Raw genomic sequence first — 20,905 nt, forward strand, 5'->3', positions numbered from 1 at the left:
TAACCCAGAAGTTTGGAATGACTGGATGCTAGTTCATTAAACCACCATGCAATTGATGTTATGCCCCCAAATATCAGGAACTAGAAGCTAACTTATCACGATAACCAAGGGCTAGGCACTCTTACTGAGTTAGTAGGAAGTTGACATTTAACTACTTGGCCACTAATGAATAGGCAGTATACCACCAGATCACCAAGAAGCAGTCTGGAACTCATCAGGTCACAAGAAGCTGTACTAACGGGAAACAAAAACCATGGTACATAACTTATATATTTATAAATGAGATACTTGCTCCTTATAACATTACATTTCATTTTGGCATTCAATTTTATTGTGTAAATGTTTAATAAAAGAATTGGGGCTAACTGGGATATTTTATGTGAAATGTAAATTTTGTATGTAATTATAAAGGGTTTCCACAAGGAAAACATAAATTATGACCCACTGAAAAATTATTAGCCAAACACTTAATTCATAATATATATATATATATATCTATATATATATAGATATATATATATATATACACAGGGTGGGCCATTTATACGGATCCACCTAAATAAAATGGGAATGGTTGGTGATATTAACTTCCTGTTTGTGGCTCATTAGTATATGGGAGGGGGGAAACTTTTCAAGCTGGGTGTTGACCATGGTGGCCATTTTGAAGTCGGCCATTTTGTATCCAACTTTAGTTTTTTTCAAACCATATAAATGGCCCACCCTGTATACATATACATACATACATACATGCATATAGGCTTGAGAGAGGTCCCAGTAAGCCGGATCAAAACATTGCCTGCCTGTTGGGTGGATAAACGTCCCTTTTCTTTCACTCACTACTTTGGCATGCTGCCTCAGTTCTTTTTGCCTGCTGTTTATCTGAGGGCTCGTAGCCTGAGCCTAGGAGGAGTTGCACTCATTACTGGAGCTGTGCTGCTTTCTTTCTTTTTTTCTATATACATACTGTGAGACCGTGACAGGTAAAGTCATTGAGGGAAGGTATATTTCCCCTAGAATCCTGTCATATATATCCTAGGCTCCAGGGAATGAGTAGTTCTTGCAATAGAAAGCTCTAGTTTTCCAATCTCGGCTTAAGGAAAAGCCGGAAAAAAGGGCCTGGAGTTGGATTGGAGAAGAGCAGGGCGCGTTCCCCAATCCCTAGTCCATCTCTGTTTGTAGGACAAGGCTGCTGCTCAATTAGCTGCACCTGTAGCCTGTGTATAAAAAGGTGCAGACACAGTGTGTGGGAGTCTCACCCCTGACTCAGACTGGAGACTACTAATGCTGGAGTAGCCTGTATTCTATGTGAGTAAAGACCTGTGTTACTTTGTGTCCAGTGCCTGGTAGGAAGGCACTCGGTATAGTTAGATAAATATCTTGTTTAGTTAGTGCTCAGACGAGCAGGATTTATTTTGTATTTTGCCTTGTTGTACAAGAGGCTGTTTCTTTGACAAGAATAAAAACACAGGCAAAGCCCTGTTATGACTTTTAATGCACGGTGTCCCTGTCTCTGGCTACAAAGAAACCGCTGTACCAACCTCTCCTGATGCTAAACCCTCACAATACATACATATAAATATATGTATATATAAATATATATACATATAAATATATGTATATATGAATATATATATTTATATACACACAGAGCAGCCATAAAATGCATGACATCTCGCCAATACACTATATGAACAAAACTATTAGGACACCTACACGAGCTTTCATGACATCCCAATCTAAATCCATAGGCATTAATATGGAAATGGTCCCCATACACTGATGTTGGATGAGAAGGTCTGGCTTGCAATCTCCATTCTAATTCATCCCAAAGGTGTTTGACGGGGTTGCGGTCACGGCTCTTTGCAGGCCAGTTATGTTCTTTCACTCCAAACTCATCCATCCACACCTTTATGGACCTTGCTTTGTGCATTAGAGCAGTCATGCTGGAACAGAAAAGGGCCTTCCCACAACTGCTCCCACAAAGAAGAAGCATAGTGTCCAAAATGTCTTGGTACGCTAAAGCATTAAGATTTCCCTTCACCTGACCTAAGGGGCCTCGGCCAACCCCTAAAAAACAATCTTATAGCATTATCGCTAGTCCACCAGACTTTACAGTTGGCACAATGCAGTCAGGCAGGTAACATTCTCCTGGCATTTGCAAACCCAGGCTCGTCCATCAGTGTGCCAGATAGAGAAGCGTAATTACACAACTCCATCCGACGCTTGGCATTGTGCTTGATGATGTAAGGATTGAATGCAGCTACTCGGCCATGAAAACCCATGCAATGAAGCTCCCGGCGCACAGGTTTTGTGTGAATATTAATGTTTGGTTTGGAACTCTGCAGGCATTGAGTCAGCAGCTCATTGGAGACTTTTATGCACTATGCGCCTCCGCACTTGGCGACTACGCCGTGGCTGAATAGCTCTGGTTCCTAAACACTTCCACTTTGCTTTAATACAATTCGCAGTTAAATTATTATTTTTTTTTAACTTGTTTAAAAAAAGTTTATTAATTCCTACTGCCTATTTTGCAAAGCTACAAAAAATACTGAAAGATGTCATCTTGGCAGGCCATAGGCCTAGAATCCATCTCTCCACTATGACTAGACCTTGGACCAAGGGGGGGAATAGGGATTTCTGATTTAAAGAAATATTACCTAGCAGCCGTTTTAGATCAAACCAAATTTTGGTGGAATCCGTCCCCTATGAAAAGATAGGCAGAAATTGAATACTCCTCATTGGGATGTCCTCTGATTGCACTACTGACCCCCTTTAAAAGTTTGCTTTGTTATGGCCGCTAAATAGCTTAGTGTAGCTGCAGCTACCTCAGCATGGCGTATATTCTCTCCTTGTATGTCTACACTTGACCATACCACATTGGGGGACTTACCTTTACATTACTTAAATGTTCTGATCCCTGAATTAGATTTACGCACATGGATTGCGGCTGGATTGAATAAAATTGGACACCTATACCCTGATTCCCACATACGCACCTACGAGTCTATATCCCATGAATACTCTCTCCTGGCTAGAGATTTCTATACTATTTGCAAATACGCCATGCCTTAAATAAGTCATCAGGTGATATAAAAATAAATTCAACGCCCGTATTTACATTTGTTTCCTCCTCCATTCCTGACATACATGGTATTTCATTGTTTTACAAACTGCTCAACCAATCAAATATAACATCCAGACCAACTTGTATTCTCAAATGGAACAGGACTGGCAGATTTCTCTACAAATGGAAGATGGTGTAACGTCCGCGGTCGCTGACCACGAACTCTTCTCATCCTGCCGATGCCCTTCTCTCCAGAGATGGCCGTCCTGTCCCGCAGTGACCACAATGACCACTAGGGTGCGTGCGCGAGCTCAGTCCAGCCTTAAAGAGCCAGAGCGCACACATGTGTGAGATTGAGCTGATTGCTCCCAGATCACCCTGGACTATAAGAAGGGCACTGCCCCTTCCTTCATTGCCTGAACGTTGTTTGTGTCTGCAAATGGTCCCTAGAGTGTTCTCCAGTTTCCAGTGTTCCTGTTCCTGCTATCTGTATCCTGTATCCCGTGATTCCGTGTTCCTGTGCTGTACAGAGTTAGGGTCGTGTTGTGTCGCCTGCTACACCCGCTGTGTTTCACCGCACCTGTTGTCTGCCTGCTGCCAGAGTTCCATCCGAGCCTAAACCATCGCTACTAACTGAATTGCCACAGGTACCTTTATCCGAACTATAGACATTGACCTTGTACCCTGTTTGGCCAGCTTCTATACTGCTACGGCGGTACAGCCCAGTAGGTTCACATACCCACAGTTCGTGACAGTTGGTATGGACTATATCTAAAGGTGCGAACCATTGGGAAACATCGTTTAAAATCATCCTTAGATGGTACCTCACCCCTGTCCACATATCGAGACTAAACCCATCATATTCGCAGTTGTGCAGGAGAGGTTGTGGAAATAATGGTACTTATATTCATGTTTGCTGGGTTTCCCCTTAGTCAATGCCTTTGGGAAAGCTGTAACCTCTCTTTTTGGGGAAATAACGGAAATACATATTCCATTAACAGCTGAACTGGCACTTTGCTTCTTAGGGATCCTAGATTTCCCATTGCCTCTACGTGCAGTGGTAGGTCATGTCATTCTAGCTGCACGCTCCATGATTGCAAAATCTTGGAAATGTAGTTCTCCATTGACCACTACTGAACTTTGTCATTCAGTTCAGTTTGCTTATAGTATGGAAAGCTTGTTAGCCCTTAGCTCGCATAGTGTGGTCCAACTGAACTCTAGGTTGTCTGTTTGGAATTCCTACTATCTGAACAGATATCCCTAGCCACATTTATGTATTCCCCTTCTCTCATATTAAGGTAGAGGCCGTTAGTGTGCACCCCTTGGTCAAACACTCTCGATGCTTCGATCTACTTAACATGTTTCTATTTATTTACCATTTTGATTGCCGAAGGTACCTTCAGTGTCGTTCTTTAATTGAATGTATGTACATGAGCATTGTTTGTGTTTTCCACTGTTTTATTTCTGCTTCTACTGCATTGTTCTACCTGCTCCATACTGATGCATAATGCTTTATTGTTTACCCTGTACAATTGAGTTCCTGCGTGAACTCTAAATACTTTTTATTATACTTATCATAATGTTTGCTTTTTTCCTTTATTTGTATGTGTATATAACCTTCAATAAAAATGTAAATTTAAAATGTTTTATTAATTATACATCATTGAACATCATACAGTAGTTTAAGAGAATAAAATATATATATTTTTTAAAAAATCCTTAAATTTATTAGATGTCTCTTTGGAACTCTGCTTTTTTTTTTTTCATTTTAAAAATTCTATAATTCATTGTCCAAAAATGTTTAAGAATGCAATACAAATCATATAAACATCAGACCAGATGGGCTAGCTTTCACTCTCTACAGTACATGCATAAATAAACCTTGGGTTCACCAGTTGTCTTTCCTTGAATCACTTTTGGTAGTTACCAGCCACTGAATATCGGTAACACCTAACAAGACCTGCTGTTTTGGAGATGCTCTGACAAAGTAATCTAGCTATCACAATATTGTATTGCAGTATATCGTGCAAGTGATCTAATGATTGCTGGTTGAAGTCCCCTAGGGGGTCTAATAAAAAAAGTAAAAATTAGTTAAATAAAAAAAATTTTTTATTTAAAAAAAATTAAAAGTTCAAAAAACCTCCTTTCCCATTTTCCCCCTAGAGCATAGTAAAAAAAGGAATAAATAAGCATAATTGATATCGCCGTGTCCGTAAAAGTCTGAACTATTACAATATATCATTATTTAACAAGCACGGTCAAAGCCGTAAAAAAAACAATTTAAACGCCAGAATCTCTATTTTTTGGTCACTTAATCTCCCACAAAAAATGAAATAAAAAGTGATCAAAACTTTGCATGTACACCAAAATGGTATTATTAAAAACTACAGCTTAGGCCCAATGCACACGACCATTAAAGCTCCCGTAATTACGGGCCGTAATTATGGCCCGTAATTACGGGCCCATAGACTTCTATTGGCCATGGGTACCTCCCCGTATGCTTACGGGAAGGGGCCCGGGCCGTTGAAAAAGATAGAACATGTCCTATTTCAGGCCGTAATTATGGCACAGGCAGCTCATAGAAGTCTATGGGGCTCCCGTAATTACGGATGACTACGTGTGTGCACCCGTAATTACCGGAGCGTTGCTAGGCGACGTCAGTAAATAGTCACTGCCCAGAGTGATGAAAGAGTTAAACGATCGTCAGTAACTGTTTCAGCACCCTGGACAGTGGCTACCGATCACAATACAGATAAAGCTGTAAAAAAAAAAAAAAGATGTTCATACTTACCCAGAACTCCCTGCTTCTTCCTCCAGTCCGGCCTCCTGGGATGAAGTTACAGTCCATGTGACCACTGAAGCCAATCAGCGGTCACATGGACTGCCGCGTCATCCAGGGAGGTCGGGCTGGATGTGAAGAGAGGGACGCGTCACCAAGACAACGGCCGGGTAAGTATGATTTTTTTTTACTTTTATTACGGAATGGGCTGTCCCTTCTCTCTATCCTGCACTGATAGAGAGAAGGGCTGCCGATTACTGCAGTGTAATTTTGCAGCCAAAAATGTGCCCGTAAATACGGGTGGAATACGGGTCGAATATGTGTGACCAAGGACCCGTATTTACGCCAGTATTTATGGGTGGACAAAAATACGGTCGTCTGCATGGGGCCTTATCCTGCAAAAAATAAGCCCTCATACTACATAATCGACAGAAAAATAAAAAAGTTATGGCTCTCGGAATTTGGCAACACAAAATCAATTTTCTTTTTTACACAGGTTTTTACTTGTAAAAGTAGTAAAATATAGAAAAAACGATACATATTTGGTATCACCGTAATCGTATTGACCCACAGAATAAAGTTAACATGTTGTTTTAATTGCACAGTGAGTTCCGTAAAAACGGCGCGCAAAAAACCATGGAGGAATCGTGTTTTTTTCATTTTCTACCCCACAAATATTTTTTTTTCCATTTCCTAGTACATTATATGGCAAAATAAATGGTGCTATGAAAAACTACAACTCGTCCGGCAAAAATCAAGCCCTCATAGGACTATATGGACGGAAAATAAAGAAGTTATGGCTTTTGGAAGGTGGGGAGGAAAAAACGAAAATGAAAATCTGAAAAAGGGCTGCGGCGGGAAGGGGTTAAAAATAAATAAATAAATGAATAAAAACTGAAAAGTTGTGAGTGCATACTGTATTCACCCTCTTTGCTATGAAAGCCTTAAATAAGGTCAAACCAATAAACTTCAGATGTACCATAATTAGTTGCTTAAGGTCCCCCTGTGTGCACTCAAAGTGTCACGTGATCTGTCACATGATGTCAGTATAAATACACCTGTTCTTAAAGAGCCCTGGGCCTGCAACACCAATAAGAGCAAGCAACATGAAGGAGCTCTCCAAACAGGTCAGAGACAAAGTTATACAGAAGTATAGATCAGGTTTAGGGTTAAAGAAAAAATCCCAAACTTTGAACATCTAACGAAGCATAATTAAATCCGTTATAACAAAATGGAACACAAAAATTCACATCTACAAATCTGACATGATTCTCTGGTCAGATGAGACAAAAATGTAACTTTTTATCATCATGGAAAATGCTATGTGTGGCACAATCCCAACACTTCCAATCGCCCCAAGAACACTATTCCCAAAGTGAAGTATGGTAGTGGCAGGGTTAAAGATGCAATCTGCTGCTTTCCCTGGATGACGAATCCGTGGGCACACGGCCGTCAATTAGTACAACATAAAGAGCAGGAAAAAAACAAATGTTTTTGATGATAATGATCTAATGTTGATCTAATGAAGGCTCCAGTTCGGAGCAGAAATGCATTGTCTATTTCTAAATAAATGTCATTATTGATCACTACTATATGAAGTGTCCATCTTTGATGTTTAAGCGGAATTGTCCTGTTTTTTTCTGCTCCTAATACTATACCACTAAGCACGCAACATGAAGGCCAAGAACCTCTCCAAACAGATCAGAAACAAAGTTGTGGAAAAGTATAGATCAGAGTATGGTTATAAAATAATATCTCAAACTTTGAACATTCCATGAAGCACCATTAAATCTATTATTAAAAAAAAAAAAAAAAACAGAAAGAAAATAGCACAACTACAAACCTGACAAAAGAAAGCCAGGCACCAAAACGCTAGGCAAGAAGGGCATTAGTCAGAGATTCAACAAAAACTCCAACGTCAACACTGAAGGAGCTCCAAAGATCCACAGCGGAGATGGAAGTATCTGTCCATAGGGCCAATATAAGCCGTACAGTCCACAAAGTGGGGCTTTATGGAAAAGTGGCCAGAAAAAAAGCTATTGCTTGAAGAAAAGCATAAGAAAACATGTTTTGAGTTCATCAAACAGCAAGTGGCAAACTCCCCAAACACATGGAAGAAGGTTCTCTGGTCAGATGAGACTAAAATTTATCATGGGAATCTCTATGTGTGGCAAAACCCCAACACTTCCCATCCCTCTAAGAACACCATTCCCACAGTGAACCATGGTGGTGGCAGCATTATGATGTGGGGATGCTTTTCATCGACAGGGACTGGAAAACTGTTCAGGATTAAAGAAAAGATGGATGTCAGTTAATACAAGGCAAGTCTTGAGGGAAACTATTTTTAGTCTGCCATACATTTGAGACTGAGATGGAAGTTCATCTTTTAGTAGGATTATTCCCCTAAAAATACTGCTAAGGCCCTATTCACCCGAGCCAATCTGCGTCCGCAAAAAAAACCCAGACTGTTTTTAATGCAGATGAATGTATGTGCTGCGTCAGTGTGGTTTTCATGTGTCATCCGGTTTTTTCGTATGTTTTTCTCCTCTGCAAGCACTTTCTACTTTACTTTTCTTTAGTGTTTCCGCAATTCTTTAAAAATATCTGAAAGATCTGTGAAAATCTGTGAAGTATGGACATCACACCTATATATTCTCCGTGTGCTGCCTGTTTCGACACACACCCATAGACTTTAATGGGCGAGTCTGAGCCACAAAAACAGACCAGAAAAGGACATGCTTTGAGTTTCCGGCAACGGACACGTGTTCCATGAAAGAAAACGGATGTGTGAATAGCCCCACTGAAATGCATGTGTCAGTGTGCTGTCTGTTGTTAAAACGGACAGCTCACTGACGAGAAAGACTTTTGTATGAATAAGGTCTAAAGCCACACTAGGTAACTATTAGCTAATCTGACATGTACATAGAGTTACAGAAAAATGTATAGAAAACAATACATTATCGACAATTTGTTACCTGGATTAAACACCTCGTAAATGTCGTATGGTATATATCAAAATTGGTTCAAACGAGTTTTAACATAAAGTGTCGTCTCACCCACATATAACAGATGACAAGGGCACTGTCGTACATATATTACAAATTCAGTATCACATGTAAGAAAGTGACATATTCTAAATTGTTTACATCTGACACTATGTTTAAAACTGTTACCTTTGACCACAAGTCCACAGTTAATGTAGCTCAGGCAAGGATAACAACCTTTTCTGGGTGTGGAGAGGTATGTCTGGAGGCCACTTTTAGGAGAGCCCATAAATAAATAGGCCCTAGGAATAGTATCAATTCTATGTCTATGTTGGCTGAGTAAGTAATCAGGATACCCCTTAGTTTTTAATTTGCCCGTCATAACGTTGAGGCCAGTTTCCAGTTTATAGACTTTATTGATTATTCTCTTGACTCTGAGAAATTGCCTTACTGGTAGTGACCTCACCACATTCGTCTGGGGGGCGAGCTATCAATTTGTAATAAATTTGTTTTGTTGATGGGTAAGATAAAAAGGTCAGTGGGTCAGTGGAAAATGATGTCCCGTCAATCCCCATCAATACATCCAAAAACTGTATGGATGTTACAGAGCTCACCTGTGTGAACTTGACTAATTGGTCTGAAATTGAGAAATTCATGAAAATCATTTAGCTGAGACATTCCGCCTGTCAAAATAAGGAAAATATCATCTATGTATCTTCACCACCTCAATACATGGTTGAAGTGGTGGGATACAAAGATGCAGTCCTCCTCCAGTGTATGCATATAAATATTTTAGTAAGTAGGTGTGATGTTGGAACCCATCGCAGTTCCCTGACACTGAACAAAACAAATCGGTCACAAACTAGAAAATAGTTCTTAGTGAGAATAATTTCTAATAGAGGTAATATAAAATGTCAACATTTTAATTTGTACTCAAAACTTGTATTTTCTTGACAGCCCGTAAACCACAATCATGTTGGATTGACACATATAGAGAAGTTACATTAAAAGAGGCCAAAAGACATCTCTCTCTCTGTCAATTTCCACCCCTTCTAACTTTACCCAAAAATCTGTAGTATCCTGCATAAAAAATTGGGCCCCAGTGGCAAAATATCTCAAAGTTTTGTCCAAAAAAATTCCCATATTAGAAAAAATCATGTCGGTACCTGAGATGATAGGTAGATTAACCAAATATTTATGTATTTTTGGCAAGACATACAACATGGCAAGATATTTTTGGTATATTCAACCAATAAAAATCTATGCAAGTATTAATCAATTATGCCACCAGATCTAACTTCATCTACAACCTTTATGATTATCTTATCTCAAACTCCCTATCTTGTGATTGGGACCTGATCATATCAACCCCAATATCAGATTTTGTCCTGGGATAACTTCTTAATAATAGTTTGCCATATTTTGTAATGCTACTGTGGCTAATTGACTTCGGGTTATGGACTTTTTCGCTGATATTGGATGACTAGAATAAAACAGTAATTGATTTTTGTCGGTCGACTTAACAAATAGGTCAGAATGTAATTTTTTAGCAGGACCGTGGTATACATTTATGCATATGCACCCACAACATTCAGGTTTTAGTGATTTTTTTAATATATATATGGTATTTTTCTCCATTCCACTGTAACAATTAGAACTATTTTGTCAGGTCCATTACATAAAATCTAGTTTAAAATCCGCTTTAATTCAAGGTTGTAATGGAAGTAAACAGGAAAAACACAGAGCACTGTATATATGTGTATATATATATATATATATATATATATATATATATATAATCTGTATAGGTATTTCAGGATTTCAGGCAATGTCTATCATATGCAAATATAAACACGTTATTTAAGATAGTGAGAATTCATGAGATACCCAAGTAGGTGAATTTTTGCCAATAGATTTATGTCAACTTATACAGTGATGTTTAAACTTTAAAATTGGCTGTGTCAATGTAACCTCAATTTGAGTGTCTTGCCAGAGGTGATTTACAGTTTCTCACCACCTAGTTTCCAAAATTTCTCTGCAGAAATTAGATCTTTTTTTCAGTTTGTAGTCTGGTATCCAATAAAAGAATATTTTCTATGTCATGTTTGCTAAAGAATAACAACAACTCTAGCTGTAGGGAAATAAAGTATCTACCCTCAAGCCATATGGTATCAGGTAAATTGAGTCAGTTTCCACATACTGTAGATCATCATTGACAATCATTCAATTTCTTGCGTATTTTTTTAAAATTTTAAGTCTAGTTTTAATGTTTATACAGTGTATACATATATAGAGAGAGAAAAACAAAAACATATTCAAATCATATATGCACATTCTTATGTATATTTTATTAACGCAACACATCATTGGCAAGGGTATAAAGTGTAAGAAACAGATTAGATAAGATGGGGGCACACTTATCATGATTATTATTTATCAAGAATTGCGATCATGCTGAATCCCATATTTATCAAGCCCCTCTCCGCTTTACACACCTACAAAATGTCAGTATATATCAGGAAAAATGGATGTGTGATAATTACAAAAGTTTTCGCCATGTGGAAATTGGTGATGAACTACACCAGACACATCAAGGCGTAGTTAAATAGCTGCCCCATATTTAACTATTTTTTGGAATTCAGCGTACACTACACTGTAATTATATACTGGTGTATCCAGTAGCTCATGGTTTCAAAAGAGCCCCAGGTGTCCAGAGGGAATTTTTGTGGAATAGAGTTGAAGGTAAATGGGCCACAGGGAGGAATATGATAGGGTAGGAAGGAAAATGGGGATGGGGGGCTGAGGGTGGGAGTAAAGTAAGTTGTTTTTTTTTTTAACTGAAGAGCATGTTAGGTAAATAATCATACTAAATGCAATAGGTGCTAGTTATCTATATAGAAATACATTTGACAATGATGCAATCTACCAACCAACTAAGGCTTCATGAACGCATCTAAGTCTGGATACCGAATACAGTATGAATGTATTTTGATTGGACCATGCAAACCACTGCATAAAAATAATCTTAGCATGCTTTTTCGCATCCATGCCACATATCATACCTAGTTCTGAAAACAGTTCTACTAGCAGAAAGCACAATCTGTGATATGCAGCTTCGCGTGCCACAGCGAAGTCAAAATACTGTTCCGTATTGCATACTGTTTTTGGGCCGAAATGTATACAGTCAAGCGCATGAGGCATAAACATGGAGGATACAAAGTACTGTAATATAATAACACCATCTATTGCATTGAACTGTACAGTATGTCTATCTATTTAATACAAAATCTATCTATCTATCTATCTATCTATCTATCTATCTATCTATCTATCTATCTATCTATCTATCTATCTATCTATCTATCTATCTAAAAAATCAAAAAGTAGGGCTAGATTCACACGAACGTGACAGATTTACGCGAGTAAAAAACGTGTGTAAATATGTCTGTGTGCGATGCGTTATTGCATCAGTGTGCTTTGCAGGTAGCATGTGTTTTTCAGGCACTCGCAAAGCACTTTTTTTTTCAATGTAATTGATGCGTAAATCACGCACAGCACACGGATGTGCATCCGTGTGCTGTGTGTGGTTTTCACACACCCATTGACTTCAATGGGCGCGTAGGTGCGTGAAAATGCACCAATATAGGACATGCAGTGAGTTTCACGCAACAGACTCTCGCTGCGTGAAAACTCCTGCGTGTGTGAACAGCCCCATTAAAATCAATGGGTCCGTGTGCTGTGGGTGATTTCCACGCAAGCACACGGACGAGGGCTAATAAAGTAGTTCTTTTTTCTCACTTACTTTGGAGTGCTGCCTACTTTTTGTTTTTGTATCTATAAGGGATGATGGTCAAGTCCCTGGGAGGTGCACCCACCCACTTCTAGCGATGCTGCTGGACTGTGGACTGTTTGTTTTATTTATCTATCTATCTATCTATCTATCTATCTATCATCTATCTATCTATCTATCTATCTATCTATCTATCTATCTATCTATCTATCTATCTATCTATCTATCTATCTATCTATCTATCTATCTATCTATCTATCTATCTATCTATCTATCTATCTATCTGAGAAACAAAGAGTGCATCCAGCGCTGGGACAAAAGTGATCGTTAAAAAGGGAAACTTCTTCCAAGTTTTATTCCAAAATTGAATGTAAAATCAACAGGACATGATCCCAGGTACAAGGGGAGATTGAAGATATAGGCGGTGCCTACGCGTTTCAGACGCCAGCTGCGTCCTTACTCATGGCTAGTTCTAAAATTGTGACACATACGGCTGAGTTTTTATATCCGGTCAATCATGTGGAATAGATTGCGGTCCAGAGGGAATGACCCTCTGGAACGCATAATGGATTTGTGTATTTGAACAGCAACATGTAGTGAAAAAGACGTGCATGTACGTGCATATACAGAGTCTTTTTCACTACATGTTGCTGTTCAAATACACAAATCCATTATGCGTTCCAGAGGGTCATTCCCTCTGGACTGCAATCTATTCCACATGATTGACCGGGTATAAAAACTCAGCCCTATGTGTCACAATTTTAGAACTAGCCATGAGTAAGGACGCAGCTGGCGTCTGAAACGCGTAGGCACCGCCTATATCTTCAATCTCCCCTTGTACCTGGGATCATGTCCTGTTGATTCTACATTCAATTTTGGAATAAAACTTGGAAGAAGTTTCCCTTTTTAACGATCACTTTTGTCCCAGCGCTGGATCCACTCTTTGTTCCTCTTCCATATCCATGACGTGTGCCGACACGAGGACCCGAGGGCTACCAGCAGTGTAAATCTGTATCAAGGTGAGCTGAAGGATTCCTCCAATTTTTCATCTATCTATCTATCTATCTATCTATCTATCTATCTATCTATCTATCTATCTATCTATCTATCTATCTATCTATCTATCTATCTATCTATCTATCTATCAGTGTTAGAATTTTTGCCAATCATATTATCCTGTAAAAAGGTATTTTTTATTTCATGGCTTAATGAGAATATTTCTTGGTGCCTGAATAACATCAAACAGACAGTTTAAGAAAGACTTTAAGCTCTGAGAATATTTATTACTTCACTCTCAAGACATAGGCTTTTAATGATGAATTTATGAGGGTGAATACAAGCTTATGACAGATGGTTTGGCTTCTTTCTTTGATTCTTTAAAATTGAGCATCCACTGTTTAAATCAAATTCATCTAGAAAATCAACAGAGTTAATTGTCTGCTCTAAAACACACATTTACTGATGGGACATTGGGATTTAAACCAGATATAAAAGAACTTTTTGAAAAAAACAAAAATAAAAATCCACCTGATATTAAAATGTATGGATATATATCCATCTGTATACTGTAGTATACAGTTGCATATGTCGGAGCTTTACATTTGTTGCATACATCGGAAAATGTTCCCGGCATATGGACCAAATGTAGAACATAAACGTAATGTGAACAGAGCCTTAGAGTATTGTAAGAAATTCTCAATTTTTGCTCCCTCCTCACAACCGGTAGTGATAGAATATTAGAACAGGATTCCCCTTTCAGTTGACCGACAAATACAGGCTGTTACGTGTATGTGTGTACGTGCATGTGCCGACGTGCATGTGTTTAACTAATGAAAGCCCATGCCAATATTTTTAAAACTTTGTAACTGCGGAGTGACTCATTTGTTTTAATGGCATATAAGGAAATAGCTTAAGACTAGTAACACAACATTACCCCTTCTAAGTATTGCAAATGGTTATTGGGGTAACATTGCAACTTTACTTTTGACTATTTTTACCATAGTTCTCAAGAGAAAAGCACTGCAGAATTTATTCCGAAATGATAATTGAGAGACAGAGTAGGACACTCAGCGGTGGAATGTCCTGAGCATTCAGGGGAGTGGAGTCATTTCAGGATGTCATGTAAGGGCACGGCCAGACGTGGCGGAATTGCTGTGGAATTCCGCAGCGGACAGTCCGCAGTGGAATTCTCCAGCGGCTGTTTTTTACATTTGTTTCAATACATTTTGAGGCAAGTTAGTTCAGACATTGCGGAAAACTCTGCTGCGGACCATAGACTGCGGTGCGGAATTTTCCCTCCGCAGCATGCACTGTCTGTTGCGGAGAAGAAACTGAATTTTCGCTGCGGATTTCAGCCTTTGCAATGCAAAAACTGAAATCTGTGGCAAGTCCACTGTCTTTTCTGCAATGTCTGAAATACCTGTCAAATATGCAAATGTTGGTGCAGATTCGTTGCGTAATTGCCCCAAATCTGCACCAACATTTGCAGCGGAAAAACTCTGCCACGTGTGAACATGCCCTTACTGGGGAGGAGGTGCAGAATTAGCACACAGAGAAGATGTGAGCATAACATTCTGTGGTTAAATCCAGAGGTAAGTTCGGATGTATAGAATTACAAAACATCAGGATTTTACCACAGAATTTGCCTAAACGTTCATTTCTCTCAGTAGAGTAACTCAAGTCCATCGCCAGCCGCTGCAAAAAAATATAACTCTCCCTGATCACATAGAGCACGGTAGCAATATTAAAATCCTTAGAATTTTTTTAAATCTAGGCAGATTTTTTTTCTTTGTTGGATTTTCACCAATAATCCACCACCAAAAATATGCCACGTGTGCACTTTAACTACCTGTCCTGTTTGGGCCTAAAAAACTTTTTTATTTTTTTTTCACCCTCACATTTCAAGAGCCATAACTTTTTTATTTTTCTATCAATGTATCTGTATGAAAGCTTGTTTTTAGCAGGGTAAGTTTTTAATGGCACCATTTTGGGTTACTAACTTTTATGAATTTTTTATTTTTTTGGAACAGAATGCAAATAAACTGCAAAAGTTTTGATTTTGGCGGCTTACTGTGCAATTTACATAACATGATAACTTTATTCTACAGGTCGATATGAATGCGGCGATACCAAATATGTATAGTTTGTTTTACGTTTTAGTACTTTTACACAATAAAACATTTTATAGAAAACAGTCAGTTCTGTGTCACTGAATTCTGAGAGCCATAAGTTTTTTAATTTTTTTCCGCCAATGTAGCCATAGGGCGGCTTGTTTTTTTTGGCGAAATAAGTTGTAGTTTTTATTGGTACAATTTTATGGTACATATAATAATTGAGACACTTTTATAAAAAAAAAATCAAAAAAAAATCAGGGGGGGTGGGCAAAATAACAGCAAATCCACTAGCAATTAACTTTGTTATGATGTTCAGTATAAATATTTTTTTTTTCTTATTCTACATTGGGATTGCGGTGGTATCTATTATGCATTTCTTGTGAACCATTTTTTAAAAAGAAATGAAATATTTTTTAAAGAAAAAAACATCATGAGACATCAATAAGTTGGCAAAGGGTGCCCCCTCCCTCTGTCAAACACCTCAGAAACTGCGGTCACTATAGACCACGGGGGTTAAACTTGCTGATTTTGGGGAAATTTCTCCCTCACTTTTAAGGGGTGAATACCATTTCGTGTGATCTTGATGTGAGAGGGAAGAGGGGCTTGCATCTTTCTCTTATTGCCACTGCATATTAGAATGGAACCACTGGAGCAAGATGGTGAACTAAAGTTCCAAAAATAAAGAAACTCCATGAAATGTAGGTCCTGGCTTCCATCTTCCACTACCTGGCAGCTGAAACTAGTATTGATTGTGCTATATATAAATGTACATACACATCAGCAACCCCACTTATCAATTTGGGTAAGTTCACACAGCGTAAATAATGCGGATTTTCCACAACGGATTTAGTTGGGGAAAATCCGCAGCATAATACAGTAGCAGCAAAGTGGAAGAGAATCCAAAAAAGCTCATCCACGCGCTGTGTAAATGATCAGCAGAAAAAAACGCTCAGAAATGGACTTGCATTGCTTTTTTTAATCCGCAGCATGTCAATTGTATTTGTGTAATCACTGCTTTTGTGTTGGGGATTTATATCATTGAAATCAATAGGGAGGTAAAACCAGCAACAAATAGTATATGTTTTGATTTTTGCGGCAGAAAAGATGTGATTCCGTCGCAGATATTGCAACTCAGAAAAAAAAACAGAATTCTGTGCTTCTTCATCCAGGCCGGCCTCCTGAGATGACATTTCATCCCATGTGAATGCTGCAGCGAATCACAGGCTGCAGCAGTCACATGGGATGAAACATTACCCCAGGAGGCCGGTCTGCAGGAAGGCAGAGGGACGTTTCGCAATGGTTACGTAAGTATGAAACTTTTTTCCTTTTATGTGCGGTTTTCCGCAGCGGACGTTGCGGCGGAAAAACTGCACCACATTTTGGTGCTGCTTTTCGTCTAGAATTCCCTGCAGCCGCCAGGGCAGCTATGCTGTGTACTTTTACGCAGCGTATACGCCCCGTATGAACATAGACTTTGAGTGACATTGCTGGATCTCTCCAAAAGAATAGAGATTTGGCATTGTTTGCTCCCAGCAGTGATTTCTGTATTTTAGTAGTGGGTTAACTTATTCAAGCCTCTGCTTGGCACAAATAACTTATAAAAACCCCTCCATTATGAGTAATTAAAAAGGGAATATTTGATTTTACTTGTTTTTTTTTGTATTACAAAATTAAAGATCTTGCTTTAATTATATTTAGTTTTTGTCAGTACATATTCTGTCAAGATTTTTTCTGACAAGAATTAAAGCGTATAAATTAGCTGCAATAAATCCTAATCTTTTTGTGTGTTTTTTCTCCACCTTGTGTACAATAGTGTACTTGTATGCAATGGTTTGATTATGGACTGTCAGAATTGTGTGTGCACAAATTCATAGTCAAAGTCTATGTACACCTTTGGGTTTATTGTATTTTTTCTTTTAATGGAATGCATGTTTTTAGTGATATTTTTTGTGATATTTTGTATTTGACTTTTATTACAAAAAATACAATTTAATTTTTACAGTTTAATTTCTGCAGCTTCTATCACAGTCATTCTGGGCAGAACCTGTCAGTAAACTGCACTGATGGCTCTGCTGACTGCTTCTCCTATGTGCTCCTGAACAATTTTTAAACTGAGTTCTGATCAAATCACTCAAGGGCACACCGATTCAAGAAGTCCCAAACTCAGCATCTCTCCCTTTATCCTATGCTACTCTGAGATAGGGTTACAATGAAGATCTGACAGAGCTGCTCTAAGGTTTTACTCATTTTGCCATATTTTACATTTATCCATTTTTGTCCTTTTCATGATCATTTTACTCAGATAAAGTTTTCAAGTCCAAGGACTCGTGCACACGGAGCCAATGGGGAGGGGCTTCAGACTATAAAGCCACATGCATGCTGTAAGCCACTATTTGGTGTCTTTATGTGGCACAGTATTACAAAGATGTATAAGCCATATATAGAATATCTCTGCAATATGACATTTGATGGAACACAATATATATATTTTTTGGACCCATAGATGTCTTTAAGTGCCATATTATGGCTCTGTACAACTCGGGGATTGTTTGGAGCCATAATACAACTGTGTGGATGATGCCTAAGGTTTTTAAAACTGGGTTCACAGTTTTCTATAGTATGTTTTTTTGTGCTGCAACTGATCTATAATAATCCACATTCCACGGGCCTCACTAAAAAAAAAAAAAACAGATCAAGGTAAATCCTGTAAAACGAAGACGAGAATTATGCAGTTCGGCATCAGTTTGAGTCTCAAATTAATGAATAGGATCTATTGATGGATCTGTCATGATCAGTTTTTTTGTTACCAAAAATATACTGTAAGGCTATGTTCACACATAGCGTAATTGTTGCAGATTTATTATCCGGATTTACAGATGGAAAACCATCAGTGCCTTATAGTAGCAGAAAAGTGAAGGAGATTTTAAAAAAAGTCTCATCTACTACTGCAGAAAGTTTCTGTGCAGAGCTGCAGTGTGGATTTTTTAGTCCACAGCATGCAAATTTATACAGCAGAAAGGTTGCATATTTATTGCGGATTTCCCCATTGAGTTCAATGAGGAAGTGAAGCTCTGCAACAAATAGCAAATTTTGGGATTTATGCTGCGGAAAAGCTGCGAATTCGTAGCAAAAAAGATAAGAGAAAATTAATAACATATTTCTATTTTAAAATAAAAAGTCTATACTCACCTCCCCTGGCTTTCCCACAGCGACGCCTCACACCTTCCCCATCTGGTCTTAGGGCTACCAGCTTTATCGGATGACGTTTCATCCCATGTGACTGCAGCAGTCAATCACGCGCTGCAACGGTCACATAGGAGAAAACATAATTCCAGGAGGCCTGTAGCACAGACACCAGCCATGGGATAGAGTGACGTTCCACTATGGGAGATCAGGGGAGAGTGTTGACTTTTTTCTTTCTCTCTCATTTGGTGTCTGCAGCGGCAAATAAGTCTGCACCAATTCAAACACGATTTGGTGCAGACTTTCGGACCGAATTCCTAGCAGTATCTGGGTCGGAGCAAATCCGACTGGTGTGAACATGCCCTTATAAACACATAACGTAAAAAAGAAATGTCCTTTTTTTTTCTACTTCTCTTACCCAGAAAGACTCTGCTATTCATAGAACATTCAACCACAACATTTTCTCCAGGATTAGGAATTAACTTTAATAAATGTTTCTAATAGTGTCAAGTACTAGAACGTTGAAAACGAATATCTTCTAAATCAGAAAGGATCTCTGCCTGTTTACCTAATAGAAGTTTATTTGTGAGAAAAGAACGATTAATAAAACATTGTATTTACATTGTCGGGACCTGTTCTCCTTTCTTCTTGCAGCTTAATGACATTCTAGTGAGCACGCCTGGGACTGCTATGCAGATGTACTTCCTGGAGACATTACTGCTTCAAGACAAGCCATTACTTTTTGTGGGCCCCACAGGCACGGGAAAGACAGCTATTACAAACAGCTTCCTCCGACAGTTACCTCAAGAAAAATATGTTGTATGTCAAATTAACTTCTCCGTGCAAGCGTCAGCGAATCAGACCCAGGACATCTTCCTAACAAAACTGGAAAGGTACCCTGACTTTTAATTAAAATCAACTATGTAAAAGTGCTGAATTTGTTCCACGGAGAGTGACTACCTCACAAAATAATATTAACCATTTGTACTGTCAGCCTCCGACAGTACAAATGAAATCTGATTCATTTCGTTCTCTGCCATTTCCGGGAACCCAAACGACATTTTAATTGTTGTTGACAAAGATTCTGATTTATACTGAGCAGGAAATTGACCGCGATTCAAGAGAGCATGTGTCGTCTTAACTTTTTCTTATGAATACTCGTCCATGAAAGAATAAATAGACATCTGGTCCTGGGCTTTCCGCAGTCCATGGCATATTAAAATGAATCACTAAGTTGTGACTTAATAAGGAATAAGGGCCATCTGTCAGTGTAAGATCAAAGCAGCAGGTGTGTACTTGCCAACAAAGGGAGGCTGAAGGTAATGTCTTTGAGGTTGATAGTGTGAAAGGGATGATTTTCTTACTGATAAATGCGGCGTTACCGACTGTGGACAGGAAATACACAGAGTATTCTAGAATCCTTCACTAATATAAATAGAAACAGAAGGATGCACTAAGAATATATTTAAAAAATAGGCAATTAGAACAATGCTTTCGACTCCTGTGTTATCGTGACGTCTCTTAGAAGTGTTTTCTATGGCTTCATTTGCTTTTATGTCTCCCGTAGTTTCGACAAGCCCAGGTTTTCATAGAAACGACTCAAGTCCTTGTCACACAGGATTTCTGAAAACAAGGTTCTTTGCATTTGGCCAAGGCTATAATTATAATAATTATTGTGTGTTGTAAGATTATTGCAGTATTCTCTGTTACCTTGCTTTATTAGTGCTTTAGTATTTGACAGGCGTACAATCTGTGGTTTATGCTGTGGTATAATATCTGTACATCTACTATACTATTATTTGCATAAAATAGCTATGCGGGGTATACTAATAAGCAATACCTATGCCAAGTACTTTGATGTTTGGCATACCCTTAAGGCACTTAACTTTAGTCTAACAAAATTTTTACCTTCTACTACTCTTCCAGGGATATGAACATTTGACAATAATATTAAGTTACCTTAGGAGAGCTCACCATTGAGATATATATTAT

At 38.5% G+C, this 20,905-nt stretch overlaps 1 protein-coding gene across 1 annotated transcript in view; it reads left to right on the forward strand.

Annotated features, from left to right (window-relative positions):
- Window positions 1-20,905, forward strand: part of LOC142750387 (dynein axonemal heavy chain 3-like) — a 1,255,980-nt gene that overhangs the window by 703,900 nt on the left and 531,175 nt on the right. The window contains exon 42 of the mRNA XM_075859390.1: window positions 19,568-19,806. Within this exon, the coding sequence (XP_075715505.1) occupies window positions 19,568-19,806 (239 nt within the window). The remainder of the gene's footprint in view (window positions 1-19,567; window positions 19,807-20,905) is intronic.

The sequence above is a fragment of the Rhinoderma darwinii genome, chromosome 3 (genome assembly GCF_050947455.1).
Source record: "Rhinoderma darwinii isolate aRhiDar2 chromosome 3, aRhiDar2.hap1, whole genome shotgun sequence".
In the NCBI taxonomy this organism is placed as follows: domain Eukaryota; kingdom Metazoa; phylum Chordata; class Amphibia; order Anura; family Rhinodermatidae; genus Rhinoderma; species Rhinoderma darwinii.